At 43.7% G+C, this 26,834-nt stretch overlaps 1 protein-coding gene and 1 non-coding gene across 4 annotated transcripts in view; both read left to right on the top strand.

Annotated features, from left to right (window-relative positions):
• The window catches only part of GSS (glutathione synthetase), a 56,065-nt gene that overhangs the window by 16,864 nt on the left and 12,367 nt on the right, over window positions 1-26,834 (top strand). For all 3 annotated transcript variants that reach the window (XM_007522657.3, XM_060188784.1, XM_060188789.1), the window contains exons 3-9: window positions 3,759-3,904; window positions 7,685-7,760; window positions 8,603-8,742; window positions 9,503-9,619; window positions 17,266-17,346; window positions 17,752-17,829; window positions 20,293-20,359. In XM_007522657.3, the coding sequence (XP_007522719.1) occupies window positions 3,759-3,904; window positions 7,685-7,760; window positions 8,603-8,742; window positions 9,503-9,619; window positions 17,266-17,346; window positions 17,752-17,829; window positions 20,293-20,359 (705 nt within the window). The remainder of the gene's footprint in view (window positions 1-3,758; window positions 3,905-7,684; window positions 7,761-8,602; window positions 8,743-9,502; window positions 9,620-17,265; window positions 17,347-17,751; window positions 17,830-20,292; window positions 20,360-26,834) is intronic.
• On the top strand, window positions 20,104-20,209 carry LOC132542707 (U6 spliceosomal RNA). The gene has a single exon (XR_009553677.1). It is a non-coding gene; the product is annotated as a U6 spliceosomal RNA (small nuclear RNA).

Below are 26,834 nucleotides of genomic sequence, written 5' to 3'. Positions count from 1 at the left end.
CTTTTAATTTAATATTTTAATCTTTATTTATTGGCTAGAGACAGCTGGAAGTAGAGAGGGAAAGGGGCGATAGAGAAGGCGAGAGATAGACACCTGCAGCCCTGCTTCACCACTCACAAAGCTTTCCCCATGCAGGTGGGGACTGGGGGCTCGAACCTGGGTACTTGCACATTACAACATGTGCGCTCAACCAGGTGTGCCACCGCCTGCCCTGCTTCTAATTTTTTTTTTTAACCAGTTGCTAGAAAACAAACCAAGGGTCTCAGGTATACAGGTCACCTAGCAAACCCTAGTCCCCTCTTTTTCTGTGTGTATCCTGAGGGAGAGGGAGAAGGAGAGGGAGAGAGAGAAAGGGACTAAAGTGCTGCTCTGCCCCCCCCCCCCGCCCGCCCCGTGGAGTTCCCTGATGCTATCTTTGGTGCTATTAATGGAGTGCAGAATATTGAATCCAGGGTATACACTCTAACTACCACACCATCTCCTGGGCTTTATATGAAAATTCTGACTAGCAAGTAATTGTGTTTTAATTTATTGTCTTTCCAGTTTAACTTTTTAAAAATTTTTATTTATAAAATAGCAATATTGACAAGACCATAGGATAAGAGTGGTACAGTTCCACACAGTTCCCACCACCAGAACTCCATACCTCATCCCCCTCTTTTGATAGCTTTCCTATTCTTTTTTTTTTTTTAAGATTTTATTTATTGATTCATGAGAAATGATAGAGAGAGAGAGAGAGAGGACCAGACATCACTCTGGTACATGTGCTGGAAAGCTATCAAGGGAGGGGATGGGATACGGAGTTCTGGTGGTGGGAATTGTGTGGAGTTGTACCCCTCTTATCCTATGGTTTTGTCAGTGTTTCCTTTTTATAAATAAATAATAATTTTTAAAAAGAGTTAAGGTATAATGCAAAACAAATTGTTGACTAATCATGAACCTAAAGGCAAGAATATTGCAGATGAAGATTTGGGGTCTCTGTTTTGGAAATAGCTAGTAGGTCTATTTTAGGTATATTCCAAGGGTCCCATGACTTTACTAGTTTTTGCCTGAGCCTGACATCTAATATGCAGGTGGACCCAGGTTATTGACTGGGGAGATGGTGGTCATATTTGGAAAAAGGGCTAGAAAGCTGGATCAGGGAAGAAAGTAGCTCCCAAATATGGGAAAAGTGTATAAATATTGTTGACTGTAAAATCCATCAGGGGCCCATATTCAGCACAGGAGCCTATATAACCTCTGCATCCCTGTAGGTCCGAACTTGCATTCTGTGGTCATAGCTTGGAACAGTCTAGGCTGCACTAATTTCAGGACCCATCTTTCTCAGGTGGTAGGTAGAGTATGTGGTCCAATCTCCCCTTGTAGAATGGAACATTCACTACTGCTGTTGATCCACATTGAGGGCAAGTTCCTATAGGGGCCCACAAAGGGGTCCATTCTGTTGTTCCTAATGAAGATGACCAATGACAGTGGAGAGGGGGATCCGTTAGAGGTCTAGGCCCATCATGTATGTCTGTGTGGGAACCCCAGGACTCCCTGACTAGGGCTCTAGATGATGGGGTGGCCTGGTAGTGACTAAACAGTCAGCATTAAGGTATGCCAGTCTCTTGCCCTATTCCTTACTTTGTCTGACAAGGTTAGCTTTGGAGTGATTGAGGGAAGTAGAATAGGAAGTAGATGAGGAGGGTATCTAGGTCTAAGTAGAAACTATTTCATTAGATACTTTATGGGTCTTTTTACTTGCTTGCCTCATTTATTGACACTGCAAACTATTATGCACTTTTGCTTTAAGGTATATATTTTCCCCCAACTTGTGGATACATGTGTACATAAGCCCTATCTCATGAGCCCTGGTCTATATCTAGTATTTGAGGTTTTGTTAAGAAGTGAACCATGGGGAGTCAGGCAGCAGTGCAGCGGGTTAAGCACACATGGCTCAAAGCACAAGGACCAGAGTAAGGATCCCGGTTCGAGCCACCTGCAGGGGGGTCATTTCATAGGCAGTGAAGCAGGTCTGCAGGTGTCTATCTTTCTCTCCCCCTCTCTGTCTTTCCCTCCTCTCTCCATTTCTCTCTATCCTATCCAACAATGATGACATCAATAACAATAACTACAGCAACAATAAAAAATAACAAGGGCAACTGAATAAATATTAAAAAAAAAAAAAGTCAACCACCAGAAATGGAATTAAGGAGTCCTATAAGAAAGGAAAGGTCTCACCTGAGTAACAAGACCGAAGGGTTGACATCCTGACTTCTCTGGACACATTCCAAAGTGAAGCATGCCGAGGTGGTTCTCATTGCATTGACTTGGTTGGGGTCAGCAGATGCAATATCATTTAGTGTGAATTGAGAGAAGCCTGCAAGAAAGTGAGCCCCACCCTAGAGGTCCCACAACTTGGGGGAAATAAGGGCTTTGTAGAGGAAGCGGGAGATTCCTGCTGTCTTAGGGTTAAAGAAGGCAATAGATAGTTATTATCAAATTATTTGGCAATTGGGTTAGCTTTAAAAACCCATTGTTAGGATTTGCTGTATTGTACCTGACCTCACTATGGTTTATGTCCTTTGATGTTATTTATATATAGCTGTATCTTATAAAGTAACACCATCAGTTGCTTCTGTTCTCCCTGGTCTAAGCTTTAGGAGGGTCAACATTTCAAAGAGCAAGTGATTATTAGAAATGTATTAAGACTGTGGTCTGGGAGGTGGCACAGTGGATAAAGCATTGGATTCTCAATATGAGGTCCCAAGTTCAATCCCCAGCAGCACATGTACCAGAGTGATGTCTGGTTCTTTTCTCTCTCCTCCTATCTTTCTCATTAATAAATAAATAAATTCTTTTAAAAAAAGAAAGAAAAAAAAGAAATGTATTAACAATTTGAGCCCACTGTTAAAATTCAATATGATTACCAATTTGAAGTTTTAAGTGCTTAGATTGAAGGAACATATACTCAGAGCTATGGCCTATATATCAAAACGTTTGAGACATTCAATCCATTTCCCCCCTGTCATATTAATTAGTGATTTGTGGTCTGGGAGGTGGTGCAGTGATAAAGCTTTGGACTCTGAAGCATGAGGTCCCGAGTTCTATCCCCGGCAGCACATGTGCCAGAGTGATATCTGTGTCTTTCTCTCTCCTCCTATCTCAGTCATAAATAAATAAAATCTTTAAAAAAATAGTGATTTATGAGACTATAAATATATATTAACACCATTCCCACCACCAAAGGTCTGTGTGTGTATGTCGTCATGTCCCCCCCTCACTCCTCTGAAACTGAACATCCACCCTCACCCTCCACCCAGAGATTTTTACTTTGGTGCCATACTCCAAACAGTTTGACATTTTTAAAAAAATAAATGTAGTGATTGAGAAAGCATTATCACATATATTCATTCTTTTAAAATATTAATTTTTAAAATTCAGAGTATCATTGTGATGCCAAAGATCAAACTCATGCTTTCAAATCCAATGTTTTTTTATTTAAATTTATTTATTTATAAAATGGAAACACTGACAAGACCATAGGATAAGAAGGGTACAGTTCCCACCACCAGAGCTCCGTGCCCCATCCCCTCCCTTGATAGCTTGGGCCACCTCCCAGGCCACACTGTACCTACCCCTTTCTCCTCCTATTCTCTCTCCATTACTCTGGAGCTAGTGAGTCCTTAGTAGATGTAGGCCACACTTAGCATGGGGCTATGCTCTTGGGAAGACAACCCATCATATAATTTCTCGCCCTGCTCACTCTCTCCTGTCAGGTGGTGAGTTATGCTCCGTTCACGCTCTTCCCGTCGCTGGTCCCTAGCGCCCTACTGGAGCAGGCCTATGCTGTGCAGATGGACTTCAACCTGCTGGTGGATGCTGTCAGTCAGAATGCTGCCTTTCTGGAACAAACTCTCTCCAGGTACTAGACCCCGGGGAATAAAGGGGCCAGGAGATTCTATAGCCAAGACACTGGAAGAAAAGCCATAAGTGGTTGCTCAGAATTGGTGGGTAAGATGCCCCCCAACCCCCTGAAATTAAAAGATGTTAGAATAGACATTAGGGAGAATTGGCTTTCAATCCAGGCTCTACTCCTTATTTTTATGACCTCAAGCAAGTTCTTCTCTTCCTTTGGGCCTTAACTTCTCCTGTAAAATGAGGAGATTGACCTAGATCTAAGGTCTCTTCCAGCACTGACGGTCCATGATGTTCTGAACTGTGACCCCTTGCTTGGAAGAGTGAAATTTCCATTTAGAATTGAGGGAGATCACCCTGGATTTAGAGGGCAGAGGTTATCAGGTTAAAATCAGATTTCATCTTTCTTCTTCTCTTCTCTCTGGGTGGGTTGTGGTACATATTAGGCTCCACCCATTGTTCTCAGATTCAGAAGCCCTGAGATGGCTCACTTCATCAACCTTTCTGTCTTTTCTCCCCTGCTCATTTTCCCCCCTCATTTTTCCCCTTCAATCCCTAAGGCAAGGGAAATAGGTTTGCTATATTTTAGAATTAAATTCTTTATTTTAAAATTAAACATGTATGTCTATGTTTGTAATGTTTATGTATGTGTGTGTATGAGAGATAAAAACATCAGATAGATTTATATGCATGTTTGGGGTCAGGCAGTAGCATACCTGGTTAAGTATACCTGTTACCATGCACAAGGACCTGGGTTCAAGCCCTCAACCCCCACCTGCAGGGGAGAAGCCTCACAAGTGGTGAAGCAATGACTGCAGGTGTCTCTTTCTCCCTCTCAGTTTCTCTCTGTCCTATCAAAATAAATAAAGTTAAAAAAAAAGTGAGGGTAGATAGTATAGTGGTTATGCAAAGAGACTCTCATGCCTGAGACTCCAAAGTCCCAGGTTCAATCCCCCCAAACCACCATAAGCCAGAGCTGAGCAGTGCTCTTTCTCTCCCTCTCTCTCTCTCTCTCTCGCCCCCCTCTGTGTGTGTGTGTGTGTTTGGTTATTATTATTATTATTATTATTTTAAAGAAGCTTTGTTACTTGTTAGAAACAAACTTTTTTTTTTTTTAATACTCATGTTGGTGTGTGGGTGGATATGAGAAGGGATCATAATAGTAAGACCCTTGGAAACTGTTGACTTAGAGCTAAAGCCCAGTAGTCATGAATGTACAAACACTACTTCCCTCCCCCTCCCCCATTCCTTCCTTGAAATGGGCCTGGTTTTCATACCTGCAGTTCTGGGGTATGGGGAAAATGAGCAGCCCAATTTATGACCTTTACCTTTATGATGCAGTTACACCCCCCTGTAATTAAAGCCCAGTTCCGCAACCCATGACTTCCTTTTTCTCCTCTCTTCTGAAAGACACAATCTGTAACTTGCCAGGAGGAAGAGCTCCAGGAGCTCACGTGCTAGAAAGGCAGCCTGGAATCAGGGTTGAAGGGCAGCACCTCTTCAGAAGAGGAAAACGTGTCTTGACTTTCCTGGAAGCTGAAGTCCAGCTGGGAATTTTCCTCCTCACCAAGGGCTGGGAAGCCCTGTGTGAAATCTATCTGGGAAGCTGAGGAAATTCAGAACAAGCTTGAGCAACTTAGACTCAGTGGGGTCCCTGCAACAAGGTGAACTTGTGAGTCAGGCTTGGGCGGGGATGCAGAGATCGCCCTGAGTTGTGATTGGCAACAAGTGCAATGGTAGCGTTAGTCACCATGACTTCCTCTTCCTGAAGTTCCAGAAAAGCATACTAGTTGGGCCCCCACCACATGTCGCATATCACAACAGCACACCATGATGATGAGTTGACATAGACACGGTCCCCACCCTCATGCAGTTTATGGTCATGTAGGAGAGGCAGCTCCAATCATCATACAAGTAAAAGGGGAAATTGCAGCTGTGCTCATTATTACAAAGGAGAGGTCACAGGGGGGGGACCTGGTCCACATAGGGAAGACTTCCCCAAGGAAATAGCATCATAAGGGAGTCAGGTGGTAGCACAGTGGGTTAAGCGCAGGTGGCACAAAACGCAAGGACTGGTGAAAGGATCCCGGTTCGAGCCCCCAGCTCCCCACCTGCAGGGGAGTCGCTTCACAGGTGGTGAAGCAGGTCTGCAGGTGTCTATCTTTCTCTTCTCCTCCTCTCTCCATTTCTCTCTGTCCTATCCAACAACAATGACATCAATAACAACTACAACAATAAAACACAAGGGCAACAAAAGCAAATAAATAAGTAAATTAAAAAAAAGTTGTCTAAAAAAAAAAAAAATGGGAGTCAGGCAGTGGCGCAGTGGGTTAAGCGCACGTGGCGCAAAGCGCAGGGACCGGAGTAAGGATCCCGGTTCGAGCCCCCAGCTCCCCACCTGCAGGGGAGTCGCTTCACAGGCGGTGAAGCAGGTCTGCAGGTGTCTATCTTTCTCTCCCCTCTCTCTCTGTCTTCCCCTCCTCTCTCCATTTCTCTCTGTCCTATCCAACAACAAAGCAACGTCAACAATGGCAATAATAACCGCAATGAGGCTGCAACAACTAGGGCAACAAAAAGGGGGAAAAATGGCCTCCAGGAGCGGTGGATTCATGGTGCAGGCACCGAGCCCAGCAATAACCCTGGAGGAAAAAAAAAAAAAAAAGAAATAACATCATATAAGAAAGGGGAAAAAAAAAAGAAAGAAAGAAAATCTCTGAGGGCCGCCGTGGAAGAGGTAGAGAAGACAAGTCCCAGAAGTCCCCCAGAGCATGAGCGAAGCTGCAGAGTTAATGTCAGGTCAGCCAGGAAGTTTACCAATCATAAGAGCTGTTCATGTATAGAAAGGTCATGTCCCATGCCGTTTTTGAAATTTTGGGGGACTACAGATAACTATTTTCAGTTCTGTAATGTAATATTTCAAATTTTTTATTATCTTTATTTATTGGATAGAGACAGCCAGAAATCAAGAGGGAAGGGGGAGATAGGGAGGGAGAGAGACAGACACCTGCAGCACTGCTTCACCACTTGTGAAGTTTTCCCCCTGCAGGTGGGGACTGGGGACTTGAACCCAGGTCCTTACACATTGTAACATGTGTGCCCAACCAGGTGTGACACCACCAGGCCCCTGTAATGTAATATTTCATTTATTCTTCACCACAGCTAAATAATATAATCATTTTCATCTTTATTTTCCACATGAGCAAACAAACACAGAAGTAAAATGAGGAGGCTGGGCAGAGGTGCACCAGGTTAAGTGCACATAATACTAAGTGCAAGAACCTGCACAAGGATCCATGTTTGAGCCCCTGGTCCCCACCTGTAGGGGGATGCTTCACAAGTGGTGAAGCAGGTCTTCAGGAGTCTGTCTTTCTTTCTCCCTTTCTGTCTCCCCCTCCGCTCTCAATTTCTCTTTGTCCTAACCAATAAAATGGAAAAAAAATCACCACCAGAAGCAGTGACTTCGTAGTCCTGACACCGAGCTCCAGCGATAACCCCTGAGGCAACAAAACAAAAACTAACTAAATAAATAAATAAAGATGCTACTGCGAAAAAGAAAGAGAAAGAGAGAAATGAAATGATACTATAGGTTGCCTAGCAGTGAGTGATAGAGCTAAGATTTAAACCCAGGTCATCTTGCTCTTAGAGCTGGGCTCTAAGCCACTGTTTATACTACCAGGTTGGTATAGCCATAGATCCAGAGAGAACTCAGAAGTTGACGGATAGGTGTGAAACTCTTTGTCCTTTACGATCACAGGTAGTATATAAAGTGTTCTATTTCCTCTTCTAGCACCATCAAAAGGGACAACTTTACCGCTCATCTCTTTGACATCCACAAGCAAGTCCTGAAAGAGGGAATTGCCCAGGTAACAATTCCCTACCCCTCTCCAGGCTGGACCAGCTCCTTCCATCTCAGTTTTTCTTTCTCAGCTAGAAGAATTTGACCCTGGATCCAGGTGGTGGCACACTTGGTAGAGCACACACGTTATTATGCAGTGATGCAGGTGTTTCTCTTTCTCTTTCTCTCTCTCTATCTCTCCCTTCCTCTCCGTATCTCTCTGTCTCTACCCAAAAAAAAATCAAGGGAGGGAGGAAGAAAGAAAGAAAAGAAAGGGGAGGAGGGCAGTGCTGCATCAGATTGAGCACACACATTACCATGTGCAAGGACCCAGGTTCAAACCCCCATCTACCCACCTGCAGGGAAAAGCTTTACAAGAAATGAAGCAGGTCTGCAGGTGTCTCTCTTTGTCTCTCCCTTTGTATTTCCCCTTACTCTCTCAATTTCTATCTGTCTTATCTAATTAAAAAAAAAAAAAGGGAAAGGATAAAATGAAAAATGGCCATAGGGAGCAGTGATCTCACCAGCAGTAATCCTGGTGGCAAAAAAAAAAAAAAAACCACTCAAAACACCAAGAGCTGTGCATTCATTGTAGATACTAAGTACCAACGATAACCCTGGTGGCAACTGAGATTTCTGGTCCATGGCTCTGATTTCATGGGGATTTGCTTCGTATTGGTCCCAGTGTGGTTTGTATATCAGTGGACAATCCTGGAATGACTGAAGGAATGATTCCACTTGGGAGTATTGGTGGGTGTCACTAATTTTTATACAGAGTTCATGGTGCCTGTCTGCTCTGTGCCTAGACCCTCAGAATCAGACCTTGTGCAAACATTCTCAGCATCCAGTTTTCCCCCCTCCCCTCCACAGACTGTGTTCCTGGGTCTGAATCGCTCAGACTACATGTTCCAGCGTAATGCAGATGGCACCTCAGCCCTAAAACAGATTGAAATCAACACCATCTCTGCCAGCTTTGGGGGCCTAGCCTCTCGGACCCCAGATGTGCACCGGTGGGTCCCTTGGGCAGCTCTGGAGACATTAATGGGGTAGCAGCCTGATGACTCTACAAGTGGGAGCAGGGGTTTCATGGGAGCTCTGGGTCACATGCTCTCCCTGCCTCTTTTCCTCCTTCAGTTTCTACTTGTAATTAGGTCTTAGTAGGTCATGGAGAGGAGGGTCACCACAGTCCTGCCTCCTCATTCCAGACAAAGGGAACATTTATCTGCAAGGGTACTGAGTTGAGAAGAAGCTTGACATGTTTGAAGGTCTGAAAAGAGATCAGGACCTATGGCAGAGAAAGGTTTAGGGGCTCCCTGTCTGACAGTTGGTCCCTGGTGGCATCCATTTTTAGACAGCAGTAAATTTTCTAGGTTGTTTTGATTCCAGATGGTCTACAACAGGGTTGCACCTGGGGTGCAGGGACAGCAGCTCCAGCTCATGGGACATTGGTGTGGAGTAGAGACAATCTTCAGGGTCCCTCCTGGCATATATACCAGGGACAAGGTTGAAGGCATCCTAGAATATACCATCCTGAGATGGACCCTCCAGAGTTGTGATGGTACAATGTGTTGAAAATACATAGATAGATAAATAGATAGATAGATAGATAGATAGATAGATAGATAGATAGATAGATAGGTAGATAGATAGATACATGGATATATTCCTCAGCTAATTCTCAAGGTGATGTTTCTTTAAGTGTGTAAGGTCATGGGCAAAGGGTCTTCCAGGTCCGTCCAGTTACTGAACAAGTTATCTCTCTTCCAACAGACATGTTCTCAGTGTCCTGAATAAGACCAAAGAAGCTGCCAAGATTCTCTCCAATAATCCCAGCAAGGGATTGGCCCTGGGGATCGCCAAAGCCTGGGAGCTCTATGGCTCAGCCAAGTAAGGGGTGACAGTGTAGCAATAGACTCCAACTTTAGATTCAGCACTCATGGATACCACTCTTTGTTGAAGGAGTGTTTCTAGGAATAGAAGCTTACATCTTTAAGTGCCAGAAATATGTCAGTGACATTTTAGGCTTACTTTTTTTTTTTAATTTTTTAAAAATTTTATTTATTATTTTCCCTTTTGTTGCCCTTGTTGTCTTTTTATTGTTGTTGTAGTTATTGTTGTTGTTGTTATTGATGTCATCGTTGTTAGATAGGACAGAGAGAAATGGAGAGAGGAGGGGAAGACAGAGGGGGAGAGAAAGATAGACACCTGCAGACCTGCTTCACCGCCTGTGAAGCGACTCCCCTGCAGGTGGGGAGCCGGGGGCTCGAACCGGGATCTTTACACCAGTCCTTGTGCTTTGTGCCACATGCGCTTAACCCGCTGTGCTACCGCCTGACTCCCGGCTTACTTCTTAAATAAGAGGCACTGACTATAACTTCATAATTTCCCGTTGACTAGAAGTTGTCAGTATGATTGTCACCAGTTGCATCTTGATGTAATGCAGACATGTTACTGAGAGAGGCCTGTGAGGTTTTTGTGTACACTTCATAGACGTTTCTCCTTTCCTTCCTTCCTTCCTTCCTTCCTTCCTTCCTTCCTTCCTTCCTTCCTTCTTTCCTTTCTTTTAATAGATGGAGGATGGGAGAGAGATAGGAAGGGGGCCCAGCAGTAGCACAGTGGGTTAAGTGCACATGGAGAGAGATAGGAAGGGAGAGAAAGAGACACCACAGCACAGCACCCACTGCATCACTGCTTGTGAAGCTCCCCCAGTGTTGATGTTTCCATGTGGTGACAGGGGATTAGGTCCTCATGCTTGACAAAGTATGTGCTCTACTGGGTGAGTTATGGCCCAACACTTCATTTTCACTTCTTAATGTTATCGTTGTATTTTTATAAGATTATATGTATTTTATTATTTTTTTAAATTCTTTTTTATTATTTTATTATTTTCCCTTTTGTTGCCCTTGTTGTCTTTTTATTGTTGTTGTAGTTATTATTGTTGTTATTGATGTCGTTGTTGTTGGATAAGACAGAAATGGAGAGAGGAGGGGAAGACAGAGAGGGGGAGAGAAAGATAGACACCTGCAGACCTGCTTCACCGCCTGTGAAACGACTCCCCTGCAGATGGGTGCCGGGATAGCCTGAGGGTACTTCTTCCCGAGCTAGTGCTCCCTGGCTTGGAGAGAACTCAACTGGAGCCGATCTAGGCTGCTGCGTGGGAAAGGGATCAGGAACTCATGCCACACTAACTTCCGCAGGAGATACACTCTGGAACTCTCGGAGCCGGAAAGCAATTTCCAAGTGTCTTTAATCAGAAGAGCAGCTGTTTTTATACTCTCCAAGTAGGGTGGAAACAGGATGTGACATAGAGAGGGTGGAGAGAAAAGTGACTGGTGAAAATCAGAGTGTAACAAGGAGGGGGCGGAACAGGCAAGAATCCTATCACTGAACCACCAATGCCCTGGAGGGAGTGCTTTATGTAAATGTAAAAGTGATTTATGTAAATAGACCAAAGCTTTGAATGGGATCAGTAAATCCCTATATAGGCATATGGTTAAGCAGAAGCCAGGGGGAGGTGGCATACTACCCAACAGATGGGGAGCCGGGGGCTCGAACCGGGATCCTTATGCTGGTCCTTGTGCTTTGCACCACATGTGCTTAACCTGCTGCGCTACCGCCCGACTCCCTGTATTTTATTTTTATATTTATTTATTTAATATTTATTTATTCCCTTTTTGTTGCCCTTGTTTTATTGTTGTAGTTATTGTTGTTATTGATGTCGTCATTGTTGGATAGCACAGAGAGAAATGGAGAGAGGAGGGGAAGACAGAGAGGGGGAGAGAAAGATAGACACCTGCAGACCTGCTTCACCGCCTGTGAAGTGACCCCCCTGCAAGTGGGGAGCCGGGAGCTTGAACCAGGTTCCTTATACGGGTCTTTGTGCTTTGTGCCACGTGTGCTTAACCCTCTGTGCTACCACTGACTCCCAGTCTCATACTTTTTAAGAATTTTCAGGTCTAGGAAAGTGGCTTGGTGGTAGAACATATGCCTTGCATGTGTGAGTCCATGGGTTTGATCCTCAGCACAATATGAAGTGACAGAGTGATACTCTGGTTTCTCTAAATAAATAAATGGCCAGGAAGTAGCTCCCCTAGTAGCATGCATGCCTTACTGTGCATGTGGCCCTGGGTGCAAACCCCTGTGCCTTATGGGAATGCCATGGATAGCCCTGAGGGAGCTCCATGGGGGGGTGGATCAGTGCTGTGGTGTTTCTTCTCTCTTTCTGTCTGTCTCTCTATCTTCTCTCCCACTTTCTCAAAAGCATAAAGAATAGAGAATTGGGCCAGCGTGGCTGCTCACATAATGTGTAGGTTGTTGGGTTCGTTCCTTGGCATTGCATAAAACATTAATTAATAAATTAATTTTAACATATTTTTAGGGAATCGGTGGTGGTTCATCCAGCAGAGCACACATGATACCATGCATAAGGACTTAGGTTCAAAGTTCCCAGTCCCCACCTGCAGGGGAGGAGCTTCGTAAGTTGTACAGAAGTACTACAGGTGTCTCTCTCTCTTTGTCTATCTCTTCTCCTCCACCTGTCTCTTATTCTATATTTTAAAAAAAAAAAGCCACCAGGAATGGTGGAGTTGTGCAGATACACAGCCCAGCCATAATACTGGTGGCAAAAAAAAATATATGTGTGTCTAGGTTTTGTCCTAGGTTCAAACCTCCAATCCCTACCTGTAGAGGGAAGTTTCACAAGTTATAGAGCAGAGCTGCAGGTGTCTCTCCTTCCTTCTATTCCTCTCTATCTCTCTCTGTCTCACTCTCTCTCTCTCTCTTTTTTTTTTTTAACCAGAGCATTGCTCAGCTCTGGCTTATGGTGGTGTGGGGGATTGAACCTGGGATATTAGAGTCTTGGGTATGAGCGTCTCTCTGCATAACCATTAAGCTATCTAACCATGCCCTCTGTCTCACTCTCTATCAAAAGAAAAAGTATATATGCGCAAGTACGAGAGTAAGGATCCTGGTTCAAGCCCCCGGCTCCCCACCTGCAGGGGGGTCACTTCACAGGCGGTGAAGCAGGTCTGCAGGTGTCTTTCTTTCTCCCTCTCTGTCTTCCCCTCCTCTCTCCATTTCTCTCTGTCCTATCCAACAATGATGACAACAATAACGACAATAATAACTACAACAACAATAAAAAAGGCAACAAAAGGGAAAAATAAATAAATATAAAAAACAAAAAAAAAAAACTGGGAGCTGGGCAGTGGTGCAGCAGGTTAAGTGCAAATGGCGGGAAGTGCAAGGACCAGCATCAGGATCCCAGTTCGAGCCCCGGCTCCCCACCTGCAGGGGAGTCGCTTCACAAGTGGTGAAACAGGTCTGCAGGTGTCTTTCTCTCCCCCTTTCTGTCTTCCCCTTCTATTTCCATTTCTCTCTGTCCTATCCAACAACGAAGATAGACAACAATAATAACTACAACAATGACAATAAACAAGGGCAACAAAAGGGAAAAAATAAAGTTAAAAAAAAATGAAAAAAAAACTAAATAAAAAAGTATATATATGCATATATACATATGTATATACATATATTTTCATCTAAATTATGATTTTTTGTTAAATATTTTATTTACTTATTAATGAGAAAGGTAGGAGGAGAGAGAGAAAGAACCAGGCATCACCCTTGTACATGTGCTGTCGGGGATTGAACTCAGGACCTCATGCTTGAGAGTCCAATGCTTTATCCACTGTGACACCTCCCGGACCACTAAATTATGATTTTAATTTAGACATTTTTTATTTGTTATATTTTTGGAGGGCAAGGGGTTACATTTATTTTGAGTTAACAGGTTACAGGCTGAGTCCCACCAGGCCTGCACCCAGACATTTATTTATTTATTTTTTACATTTTTTTTTCTTTTTTTTTTTTTACATTTTTTTAATAATTTTTTTTCTCTTTTCTTTTTTAAAAACATTTTAATACTTTTATTTATTATTGGATAGAGATAGGAATTGAGAGGGGTAGGGGAGGTAGAGAGACAGAGAGACACCTATAACCCTGCTTCACCACTCAAGAAGCTTTCCCCCTACAGGTAGGGACCAGGTGCTTAAACCTAGAACTTTACACACTGTAATCTGAACACTTAACCAGGTGCAGTACTGCCTGGCTCCACTAATTTAGACATTTAAATAAACTCAAAATACTGGGGTTATATTAGAATGAGTAAGATAAAAAAAGGAGATATCAGAGAGAGATATTCTTATTATAAAAGGTAGAAACTTGGGGGCCAGGTGGTAACGCAGCAGGTTAAGCCACATGGCACAAAGTGCAAGGACCATCATAAAGATCCAAGTTTGAGCACCCGGCTTCCCACATGCAGGGGGGTTGCTTCAGAGGCGGTGAAGCAGGTCTACAGGTGTCTGTCTTTCTCTCCCACTCTGTCTTCCCCTCCTCTCTCCATTTCTCTCTGTCCTATCCAACAACAACGATAAACAACAAGGGCAACAAGAATGGGGTGGGGGAATGGCCTGCAAGAGAAGTGGATTCGTAGTGCAGACACCGAACCCCAGCAATAACATTGGAGGCAAAAAAAAAAAAAGCAAACAAAAAAACATAAAAGGCTGAAACTTATGATTGAATTAAGCCAGAAATTGACTTGCATGTGGTCCAGGAGGTGGCGCAATGGATAAAGCATTTGATTCTCAACCATGAGGTCCTGAGTTCGATCTCTGGCAGCACATGTACCAGAGTGACGGCTAGTTCTTTCTCTCCTCCTAACTTTCTCATGAATTAAATAAATAAATAAATAAACAAATAAATAAATTCTTTTAAAAAATTGACTTGCATAAGGACATGCCACTAGCCACTGGCAGAGCAAGGACAAAGGTGCAGGAGCCCTTTCTTCTAACCACTGTCACTTTACCTTGCTTATTTGACAACTTTCCTCATCCTAAGCAGACTGCTCAGATTTGAAGGTGGGAGTCGGGGGGAACAGACAGTATGTTCTCTGAGCCTGGCTCTGATTATTTGGCAGGAACAAACTGACTCAATTAACTTCGACATGTCATTCCACTTTAACCTATACCTTCCAAGTGTCCTCCTCTGTCCTTTCTTGGAGGTGAGCCAGCCTGGGCCAGGTGCCACCCTTGTACCCAGGAGCAGAGCAGATTGGGCTGCCAAGTAAAGAGCAAGGCCACTGCTTCTTGAAACTCTATGGGGCAAGAAGACTTGTGAAAGCATCATTTCTAGTTTATCTCTAAAGTACACAATTTAAAGCCAAAGCAAAACTCACGAATGGTGGTGCACCCAGTAGAGTGCACACATTACCTGCCTTTAAGCCTCCTTCCTCACCTACAGGGGGAAAGCTTCACAAGAAGTGAAGTGTTGCTGCAAATGCCTCCCCATTTTCCCTCTCTCTCTTCCCTTCTCCCTCTCTGTCTCACCCTCTATTTTAAAAAAATAAAGGGGTGGGGGTCAGGCAATAGTGCAGCTGTTTAAAGCACACATGGCGTGAAGCACAAGGACCAGCGTAAGTATCCCTGTTGAGCTGCCCCCGGCTCCTCACCTGCAGGGGAGTCACCTCACAAGCAGTGAAGCAGGTCTGCAGGTGTCTGTCTTTCACTCCCTCTCTCTGTCTTCCCCTCCTCTCTTGATTTCTCTCTGTCCTAGCCAACAACAATGACAGCAATAACAACAATAATAATAATAACAATGATAAACAACCAGGGCAACAAAAGGGAAAAAATGGCCTCCAGGAGCAGTGGATTTATAGTGCAGGCACCAAACCCCAGCAATAACCCAGGAGGCCAGGAAAAAAAGGGGGGCATCAGGAATGGTGTAGTCACGCAGAGAGCAAGCTCCAGCAGAAATCCTAGTGGACAAAAAAAAAAAACAAACCTGAAATCTGGTACTGCTCAACATTGACCTTAAGAGTCTGATGGGGGTTGAAGCTGACTTTAACAGCTAAAGGTAGTGTGGCAAGTAGCCAAGTAAACAAGTTCTCTGGAATTAACTTAACCCTGAGTCCTTGAGCTACTACTTTTTTTTTTTTTATCTTTCTTTATAAAAAGGAAACACTGACAAAAAAACACAGGTTAATAAGAGGGGTACTGGTGGGTACACAGTTCCCACCACCAGAACTCCATATCCCATCCCCTCCCCTGATAGCTTTCCTATTCTTTATCCCTCTGGGAGCATGGACCAAGGGACATTATGGGGTACAGAAGGTGGAAGGTCTGGCTTCTGTAAATGCTTCCCCACTGAACATAGGGAGCTCCTGCTTTTTTAAGAAACTCAGATGGATGAGTAGACAGGAGGAGGCCAGGTAAGCCCCTTGGTCGCATCAATACTGTGAGGCCTAAGGTGGCTCTGTGTTCTTCACAGAAATGTTGACAGGCCCAGGATATAATGCCTTAGAGTTGACTCTATAAGGTTTCTGCAGGGTTCCACTTAGCTAGTGTAATTTCTCATTTAAGAGTCACACTCTTTTATTAGATGCTTTTCAGTCAAGTAATAGAATAGGGTCATTGTCTCCCCCCCCCCCCCAGCATTGTTCTCTGATAGAATATTCTCTACTGCTCTCACCTGTTTATTCCAGAAAGATTTTATAATCATTATGATAATTTCTAAGAAAAGAGTCCTCTTGGATTTTTTAGATGCTTTTGAATCTAAATCTAATTTTCACAGAAATTTGACATCATTAAAATATTTACTAAAGGAACAGAAACATTGCCACTTTCTACCTAAGCTTGCTTGCTTGCTTGCTTTCTTTCTTTCTTTCTTTCTTTCTTTCTTTCTTTCTTTTTTTCTTCCTTTTTTAATTGCCACCAGGTTTATCATTGGGACTTGGTGCCCACTGTACAAATCCATGGCTCCTGGTGGCCATTTTTTCCTCTTTTTCTTTCTATTATCATCATCATTATTCTTTTTTGATAGGACAGACATAAATTGAGAGTGCAGGGGAGATAGAAAGGGAGAGAGTGGGGTCAGGCTGTAGTGCAGCAGCTTAAGTGTGCATGGCACCAAGTGCAAGAACCAGTGTAAGGATCCTGGTTTGAGCCCCAGGCTCCCCACCTGCAGGGGGATCGCTCATGGGCAGTGAAGTGGGTCTGCAGGTGTCTGTCTTTCTCTAGCCCTCTGTCTTCCCCTCCTCTCTCCATTTCTCTGTGTCCTACAATGACATCAGTAACAACCAGGGCAACAAAATGGGAAAAATGGCCTCCAGGAGCAGTGGATTTGTAGTGCAGTCACCGAGCCCAAGTGATAACCCTGGAGGCCAAAAAAAAAAAAAAAAAAAAGGAAGAAAGAAAGAAAGAAAGAGAGAGAGAGACACCTACATACCTTTTTCACTGCCTATGAGAAGTGGGGCCTGTACCAATCCTTGCACATGATGACATGTGTGCTTAACCAAATGCACCCCCCCCCCAGCAACTTTCTATTCTTAGAAATAGTGTCACCTCCTGAGGCAGTCCTGAGCTGAGAGAACCTCTGCTCCTTCAGGGAAGTTGTGTCACTTTATTATTACTAAAGAGAGTGGAGCAGAGAGAGGACAAGCCCAGTAGTCACTTCTGATGACTGTGCTCTCTCCCCAGTGCTCTGGTGCTTCTGATTGCCCAAGAAAAGGAACGGAACATATTTGACCAACGTGCCATAGAAAACGAGCTACTCAGCAGGTAAGTAAAGGGGTGGGGTGGGGGGAGACACTGCCCTGATGTGGCTTCAAATGTGGAGAGAGTTAAGCGCACGTGGTGCAAAGCACAAGGACCAGCTAAGGATCCCGGTTCGAGCCCCCAGATCCCTACTTGCAGGGGAGTTGCTTCACTGGCGATGAAGCAGGTCTGCAGGTATCTATCTTTCTCTCCCACTCTGTCTTTCCCTCCTCTCTCCATTTCTCTTTGTCCTATCCAACAAGGACGGCATCAATAACAACAACAACAATAAAACAACAAGGGCAACAAAAGGGAATAAATAAAATAAATATTAAAAAAAAGTTTAAATGTGGAGAGAGCCATTCAGACATTCAGAGCAGAAGCTTCATTCCTTCTGACTCTTGCCTTTCTCCGACCCCCACCCTCCAGGAACATCCATGTAATTCGACGAAGGTTTGAAGATGTCTCTGAAAAGGGAATGCTGGACCAAGACCGTAGGCTGTTTATGTAAGTGTTCAAGGAGCATCCCCACAGGATCCAATAGAGAGCTGGTTTGGGGAGTACATCCTGTCACCTACTTCCCCCCAGGTGATTCTCTTTTCTGGGAGATGTGATAACTTGTTTCCTTCTCCCTGAACTTCATGAGTAAACTCTGAGTATCCCATGACCCTTGGAAGTCTTGGAGAAGGCCAGCCAAGTTCTACTGCCAAAGACTGATTTCACAGCTCTTGGCATTCTGGAAAATGGCTTGCTTAAAATAACCTCAGCTTTCATATAACTCTGGGCTCCCAAAAGTTGTCTTATCTTTCTTGGTAGCTGATCAAACCAGGCATGGGAGGGAGTAGACTGAGTGGTGAGTGAAGAAGGGGAGCAGTTGGCTTGTTCTGTGACTTATCTGGGAACTGCTCTTTGACCTCAGGCCACACCTCCAGAGGCCCCGACTAGTGTTCTAAGCTAGGCCTGTGCTTCTTCCACGGGTCACCTCTAGGTGACTTTAGTACCACATATTTGGGTAACATTGCTTGTTGCGTTTTAGACCTGCAACTCTCTTATTCATATATACACACATTTTATTTGTGGTATGTTAATTAATTAATTTTATCAGAGCATTGTATAGCTCTGGCTTATGGTGGTGCCAGGTATTGAACTGGAAACTTTTTTTTTAATTATCTTTATTTATTGGATAGAAATAGCCACAAATCAAGAGGAAAGGGGGGTGATAGAGAGGGAGACACCTGCAACACTGCTTCACCACTCACAAAACTTCCCCCCTGCAGGTGGAGACCGGGGGCTCGAACCTGGGTCCTTGTGTACTGTAACACATGTGCTCAACCAGGTGCACCACCACTCGGCTCCAAGCCTGAGTCTTTCCATAACCACTATGCCTACTAGCTCCCCACCTCTATTCTTGAAATTAAGAACTTTAGTAAAATTTCACAGTGCCACTTACATTTTTTTTGTTGTTCACTTAATTGTTTATTTAATGAGAGAGATACCGGAGCATCACTATGGTATATGCAGTGCTGGGAATCTAATCCAGGAATTCATATGTGCAGTGAGAACTGTGCTTCATCACTGAACCACCTTCCCAAATGTTCCACTTAAACTTTTTTAATATTTATTTATTTATTTATTTATTTATTCCCTTTTTGTTGCCCATGTTGTTTCATTGTTATAGCTGTTATTGATGTCATTGTTGTTGGATAGGACAGAGAGAAATGGAGAGAGGAGGGGAAGACAGAGAGGGGGAGAGAAAGATAGACAAGACACCTGCAGACCTGCTTCACCGCCTGTGAAGCGACTTCCCTGCAGGAGGGGAGCCGGAGGCTCGAACCAGGATCCTTCCGCTGATCTTTGGGCTTTGTGTCATGTGCGCTTAACCCACTGCGCTACCGCCCGACTCCCCCCACTTAGAAACTTTAAAAAATAGACTTTGTTCTAACAAAACAGAGTGCTTAATTTACTTTCCAGAGAAGTCAGGCAATATCAAATCAATCAAAGAAAAGGGAAAGAAGTTCAAAATGGCAGTCTGTATCTTAACTCGGCTCAGAAGTTTGCATCCCCCCATCCTCACCTCCATTAAAAAAATATAGACTGGATTCAGTGTTCAGATACAACTGTGTTTTTGCTAAGTTTGACAGTATTCTACTGTTCAGTAATTTTGAGCCTACTTTTTGAAAGTTTACCTAATTTGATTCTGGTTGCCTTTTTGTTTCACTCTAGCCTTCCTATAGTGACTCTAGGGCTGGAATATTATAGAGCTTTTTTTTTCTTTAACTTTTAAATTTATCTTTATCATACTTGATAAGATAAATCAAGAACGGAGGGGAGATAGGGAGAGAGACAGATACCTGCAGCACTGCTTTATTGTTTGAGAAGCTTCCCCCCTGCAAGTGAGGACTGGGAGCTTGAACCTTGGTCCTTTCTCATGGTAATGTGTGCACCCAACCTGGTCCCGCATTTCTTATTGAACAGTTCTATGCTTTAGTGGAAGTCATGGTAGTTTTGGTATTTTTTTTCCCCCACTGGTTTCAATGAACCCCTCCTTGGGCTTCCCCAGAGGCCTGACTTTTAAAAAAGCCAAGCTCCAGTTGATGTATCCCTGAAATCAATCAACTGAACTACATACACACCAGTTATAAAAACAAGGGTGGGGTAGATAGCATAATAGTTATGCAAAGAAACTCTCATGCCCGAGGCTCCAAAGTTCCAGGTTCAGTCCCCTGCACCACACCATAAGCCAGAACTCCTCAGTGTTCTGGTTAAAAAAGAAAGAAAAAAGTGCTTGCTCAGCAGCACATATACTAACATTGGAACGATACAGAGAAGATTAGCACGGCCCCTGCGCAAGGGTGACACGCAAATTCGTGGAGCGTTTCATATTTTTAAATAAAACTGTTAACAGAAAAAAAAACAAAAAAAAGAAAGAAAGAAACTTAACCCAGCAGATTTCTCCATCTTGTGTTCTAGGGATGGCCAGGAAATTGCTGTGGTTTATTTTCGGGATGGCTACATGCCAAGTCAATATAGCCCACAGGTTGGTATTTTCTTTCTTTCTTCCTTTCTTTCTCTCATTCTTTCTTTCTTTCTTCTTTATTGGGGGATTAATGGTTTACAGTCGACAGTAGAAACAGTAGTTTATACATTTATAACATTTCTCAGTTTTTCTTTTTTCCTTTATTAGGGAATTAATGTTTTACATTTGACAGTAAATACAGTAATTTGTACATGCATAACATTTCTCAGTTTTCTACATAACAATATAACCCCCACTAGGTCCTCTGTCATCATGTTCCAGGACCTGTAATCTCCCCCGATCCACCCCAGAGTCTTTTACTTTGGTGCAATACACCAACTCCAGTCTAGATCTGTTTAGTGTTTTCACTTTTCTTATTTTTTCAACTTCTTTTTTTTAATTTATTTCTTTTTGTTGCCCTTGTTTTACTATTGTATTTATTATTGTTGCTATTGATGTCATTGTTGGATAAGACAGAGGGAAATGGAGAGAGATGGGGAAGGCAGAGAGGGAGAGAGAGGAAGCAATTACAGAAGCCAGACCTCCCACCTTCTGCAATGACCTTGGGTCCACACTCCCAGCGGGATAAAAATAGGAAAGCTATCAGGGGAAGGGATGGGATACGGAGGTCTAGTGGTGGGAATTGTGTGGAGTTGTACCCCTCTTATCCTATGGTGTTGTTAATGTCTCCTTTTTTAAATAAATAAATAAAAGGGGGGAAGAGAAAGATAGACACCTGCAGACCTGCTTCACCACTTGTGAAGCGACTCACCTGCAGGTGGGGAGCCGGGGGCTTGAACCGGGATTCTTACGCCAATCCTTGTGCTTTATGTCGCCTGTGCTTAACCCGTTGTGCTACCACCCGACTCCCATTTTTCAACTTCTATGAGTGAGATCATCCCATATTTATCTTTCTCTAACTTATCTCACTTAACATGATTCCTTCAAGCTTCATCCAAGATGAGGTGAAGAAGGTGAATTCATCATTTTTAATAGCTGAGTAGTATTCCATTATGTATACAGACCACAACTTGCTCAGCCACTCATCTGTTGTTGGACACCTGGGTTGCTTCTAGGTTTTGGCTATCACAAATTGTGCTATGAACACATATCTTTTTAGATGGGTGTGTTGGGCTCCTTAGGGTATATCCCTAGGAGAGGAATTGCAGGGTCACAGGATACATCTACTTCTAGTCTTCTAAGAGTTGTCCAGACTGCTCTGCACTGAGGTTGGACCAATTTACATTTCCACCAGCAGTGCAGGTCCCCACAACCTCTCCAGCATTTGCTGCTGTTTACTGGCCTTTTGGATCTTTTCTATGGTGAATATTCTGTTTATATCTTCTCTCCATTTTTGGATGAGATCATTTGATTTTTTGTTTTTCTGGGGGGTTGGTATTTTCTGTTTGATTGTCCTTTTCCTACTGGGACCCATCATCACTGCTTAGAGACCTAGCTCAGACATCATAGCAACTGGGGATTTCTCCTGAACTCTCCCTTTAGCTTTTCCTTAGGAAAAATGAGAATGAGACTTCTCATTCTCTATAGATAAACACACCGTCCTCTAGAATCAGAACCCTCAGGAATATGTGCTGCTTTAGTCATTTGTAGTATTTCTAGGATATACTTGGTAAATAATTTTTTTTTTTTAACCAGAGCACTGTTTAGCTTTGATTTATGGTGGTATAGGGGGACTTCAGAACCTCAGGCATGAGAGTCTTTTTGCATAACCATTTTGCTATCTAATTATACTATCATTATCATTATCATATATATTATCATTATATATCATATATTATACCATTATACTATCTATTCAGAACCTGGGACTTCAGGGCATGAAAATCTTTTTGCATAACCATTATACTATCTAACCCTGCTTATGAATGATTTTTTAAAAGAGTCATTTATTATTGAGAAAGAGATAAAAAGAACCAGAGTATTACTGTGGTGCATTCAATGCCAGAGATCAGACTTGAGACTTCATGCTTGAGGGTTCAATACTTTATACAATGTGCCACCTCCTGGGCCTGGTAAATTCTAGGAAGCCATCTTTAAGGGTGAGGTTTGTAACATTTGTTGAATTCTCTGGTACAGATGTTCCCACTTTGGCCAATTTCACGCTACTCAATATCTTTGACCCCAGAGTTCAGAAGAGATGGGCATAATCAACTTTTTCTGTGTGTGTATATTTTTAAAATATAGTTATTATTTTTATTCCATGGTTATCACTGGGGGGCTTGGTGCCTGCACTATGAATCCGCTGCTCCTGGCAGCCATTTTTTCCATTTTATTGGATAGGACAGAGAGAAATTGAGAGGTGAGTGGGAAATAGAGAGGGAAAGAAAAAAAAAAAGGCACCTGCAGATCTGTTTCACTACTTGTGAAGTGATTCCCCAGCAGGTGGGGAATTGAGGACTGGAACTGGGCTCCTTGCTCAAGTCCTTGCACTTCATACTAAGTGCTACTAACCCGGTGTGATACCACATGGCCCCCTATATTTATTTTATTTTAATGGGAGAGAGACACATACCAAAGTACAGCTCAGCTCTGGTTTATGGTGGTGCTGGGGACTGAACCTGGGATCTTAGAGCCTCAGGCATGAGAGTTTTTTGCATAACCATTATGCTATCTCCCTAACCCTGACATATTAATCAACTTTTGTTAGCAGTGCAACCCAGGGTCAACAGAAAACTGTTAGGATTCCTGCCAACTCCCCCCTTTTTTTTTTATTTGGAGGGGTTAATGGTTTATAATAAGTACAGTTGTTGACACATGGAAACAATTTCTCATCTCACCAAGATAGGTGTCTGCAAAACACTGTCATCTCCAGTCTAGGTCTTCCTCTTCCATCATACACCAGGACCTGAAAGCCGCTTCACCTTCACCTTCACCTTCACCTTTCCCAGAGTTCTTTGCTTTGGTGCAATACACCAAATCCAGCCCAACTTCTGCTTTGTGTTTCCCCTTTCTGTCTTTATCTCTCAACTTCTGTCCATGAGTAAGATCATCACATATTTATCCTTTTCTTTCTGGCTTATCTCACTTAAGATGATTCCTTTAAGCTCCATCCAAGATGAGATGAAGAAACTTATTATTCTGAATAGCTGAGTAGTATGCCACTAGTGTATTATATATACCACAACTTTCTTCTTCTTCTAGCCTTTGCCCTTCTTCTGTAGCCAGTCAACAGCCTCAGGTTGAGCCTGATGTAAAGTTTCGAGACCTCCTTTGAATCTGGAGAGGTGGCAGTCGTTGACTATGTGGGTCATAGTCTGTCTGGAGCCGCAGGGGCAGTTCGGGTCGTCTCTGGCTCCCCAGCGATGGAACATAGCGGCGCACCGGCCATGGCCTGTTCGATAGCGATTGAGGAGGGCCCAATCATAACGTGCTAGGTCAAAGCCGGGTTGACCCTTGCAGGGGTCTGTGATGAGGTGTTTGTTCTTGACCTCAGCTGACTGCCAACTCTGTTTCCAAGAGTCTGGAACAGAGAAGTTCAGTGTAGGCGTAGGGGACCAGATTGGGTGACAAGACATCAAGCGTTGGACAGGGTGGGTGAAGATATCCGCGTATATTGGCAGGTCCGGTCGAGCGTAGACGTGGGAAATGAACTTAAATGATGCCGCATCCCGACGAATATCTGGCGGGGCGATGTTGCTAAGAACTGGCAGCCATGGAACCGGGGTGGAACGGATGGTTCTAGAAATTATCCTCATGGAGGAATATAATTTGGAATCGACCAAGTGGACATGGGGGCTACGGAACCATACTGGGGCACAGTATTCTGCAGTGGAATAGCATAATGCCAGAGATGATGATCGTAGTGTGGAAGCGCTCGCGCCCCATGAAGAGCTGGCCAGTCTTGCAATGATGTTATTCCTTGCGCCCACCTTTGCTGCAGTTTTTATGAGATGTTCTTGAAATGACAGGGTGCGATCGAGAGTAACAACGCCAAGATAGACTGGCTGGGCTTCATGCTGGATTCTCGTACCGCCAAGCTGCACATTAAGCTCACGCGAGGCCGAGGCATGGTGTAGATGGAAAACAGATGATACCGTTTTTGCAGTGCTAGGGATTAGTCGCCATTTTTTACAGTAATCAGATATCAGAGACATGTCTTTCGTGAGTGTTTCCTCGAGGATGTCGAACTTGGATGCCTGAGTTGCACAGCAGATGTCATCGGTGTAGATGAACTTCCTTGAAGAAGTTTCTGGAAGGTCATTGATGTAAATATTAAATAGCATAGGAGCCAGAACAGAGCCCTGGGGGAGGCCACTTGAGACAAGTCTCCATCTGCTAGACTTGTCACCCAGATGCACCCGGAATCTTCTGTTTTGGAGAAGAAACGATATAGTGTTGGCCACCCATGGAGGCAGGCATCTTGAGATCTTGACTAGGAGACCACGGTGCCAGACCGTGTCATAGGCTGCTGTGAGATCAACAAAGACAGCACCCGTCTTTTAAATTCTTCTGGAATCCATTTTCAATGTAAGTTGAGAGGGCCAAGGCTTGTTCGCAGGTAGATCTTCCTGGGCGGAAACCAGCTTGGGCGGGTGATAGGAATTTCTCTGTAAGAGGAGAAATACGTGACAGAAGCAGCCTCTCGAGGAGTTTGTAACACACGGAGAGGAGAGAAATTGGTCTATAGCTGGCGGCCAGTGTTGGGTCTTTCTTTGGTTTCAAAACTGCTATTATCTTCGCATGACGCCAAATTTTGGGCATAGATTCAGATTCCAAGATGTGGGACAGGAATGAAGTGAGCCACTTCTTTGCCACGGGGCCCAAGTTAAGAATGAATTCTGGGGTGATGTTATCATAGCCAGCAGCTGTTCCCAGTTTAACCCTCTTCAAAGCATCTTCCAGTTCAGACAGTGTAAAGGGAGAGAGTTTTGGAGATGGACAAGATAACCAGAAGTGGGATGACCACTCATGGGAAATTTCTCTTTTCCAGACTGGGTCGATCTTAGCACATCCAACTTGAGTTAGGTGACTGGCCACTGAGTTTGGAGATATGGGAGGATGGGAGATGGGAGGGGGTTGGCTACCAGCACCCAGACTATGAAGAAGCTTCCAGGCCTTCCTACTTGAGTGGGTGAAGTTCAGACTTTCCGTGAGTTGTTGCCAGCGGTCTTGACGTGCTGCATCCAGGGAGGCAATGAGATGGTCAGCCACATCTGGGTCTCCCGACTCATCATACTGCTTTACTTTCTTAGGCCGCTCATCTGTTGTTGGACACCTAGGCTGCTTCCGAGTTTGGGCTAATACAAATTATGCTGCTATAAACATAAGTATACATAGATCTCTTTGGATGGGTGTGTTTATTTCCTTAGAATATATCCCCAGTAGAGGAATTGTCAGGTCATAGGGCAGGTCCATTTCTAGCTTTCTGAGAATTATCCAGACTGTTCTCTGCAGAGTTTGGACCAATTTACTTTCCCACAATCCTGCCACCTCTTATCTGTATCAGAAAGTTTTTATCATCTTCTCATTTGTTTTACTAACAGTAATTGTACCACCTTATCTTGCCTTGTCATTTCAAAATTAATTTCTATAACCATTATTATATAGCCCTTATAACCCACTCTTTGAAACTAAGCTTTGGAGACAGCCAGAGAGGTATTTCCACAGGGAGTCAGTCCAGGCTTCCTGATTCTTAGTCCAGTGGTATTACCTATATATAATTCTTCTCTTCCGGTCTCTAACCCTAAAATAGAGAAGTTAAGGAGCCCAGATTTCAGTTGGAAGATTGTAAATAAATTTGGAAATACTATGGGGATTTCCATACAGGCAGTCATGAGCCTTTGGCTCTACTTGTGTGACTATGAGCAGGTTCCAGACCTTTTCTTTCCTTGATTCTGTAAGCTGAGAGAACAACACTAGGAAATTGAGGAAGTTTCTTCCAGATATATAATTATTTGAATATAGGATTCTCCTTGTGACCCAGCTGTATAAAGGAATAAGTTGACAGAAATGGGAAAAACAAAAACAAAACTAAGCTGATGGAGGTGCAAACTCTATTTAAAGACTCTTTCGTCTAGAAAGTGGTTAGTAGCAGGGGCCAAGTGGTGGCACACCTGGTTGAGTGCACATGTTACAATGTGCAAGGACCCAGGTTCAAGTCCCTGGTTCCCACCTGCAAGAAGAAAGTTTCACAGGTAGTAAAGCAGGGCTACAGTTGTCTTTCTGTCTCTCGCCCTCTCTATCATCTCTCTATCTCTATCCAATAATAAATAATTTTTAAAGTGGTTAGTTGCCGGGATAGCCTGAGGGTGCTTCTTCCCAAGCTAGTGCTCTCTGGGTTGGAGAGAACTCAACTGGAGCCGATCTAGGCTGCTGCATGGAAGAGGGATCAGGAACTCATGCCACACTAACCGCAGGAGATACACTCTGGAACTCTTGGAGCCGGAAAGCAATTTCCAAGTGTCTTTAATCAGAAGAGCAGCTGTATTTATGCTCTCCAGGTAGGGTGGAAACAGGATGTGACATAGAGAGGGTG

The sequence above is a fragment of the Erinaceus europaeus genome, chromosome 1 (assembly GCF_950295315.1).
Source record: "Erinaceus europaeus chromosome 1, mEriEur2.1, whole genome shotgun sequence".
Classification (NCBI taxonomy): Eukaryota; Metazoa; Chordata; class Mammalia; order Eulipotyphla; family Erinaceidae; genus Erinaceus; species Erinaceus europaeus.
The sequence above is the reverse complement of the archived record's forward strand: the minus strand, read 5'-3'. Positions and strand labels throughout refer to the sequence as shown.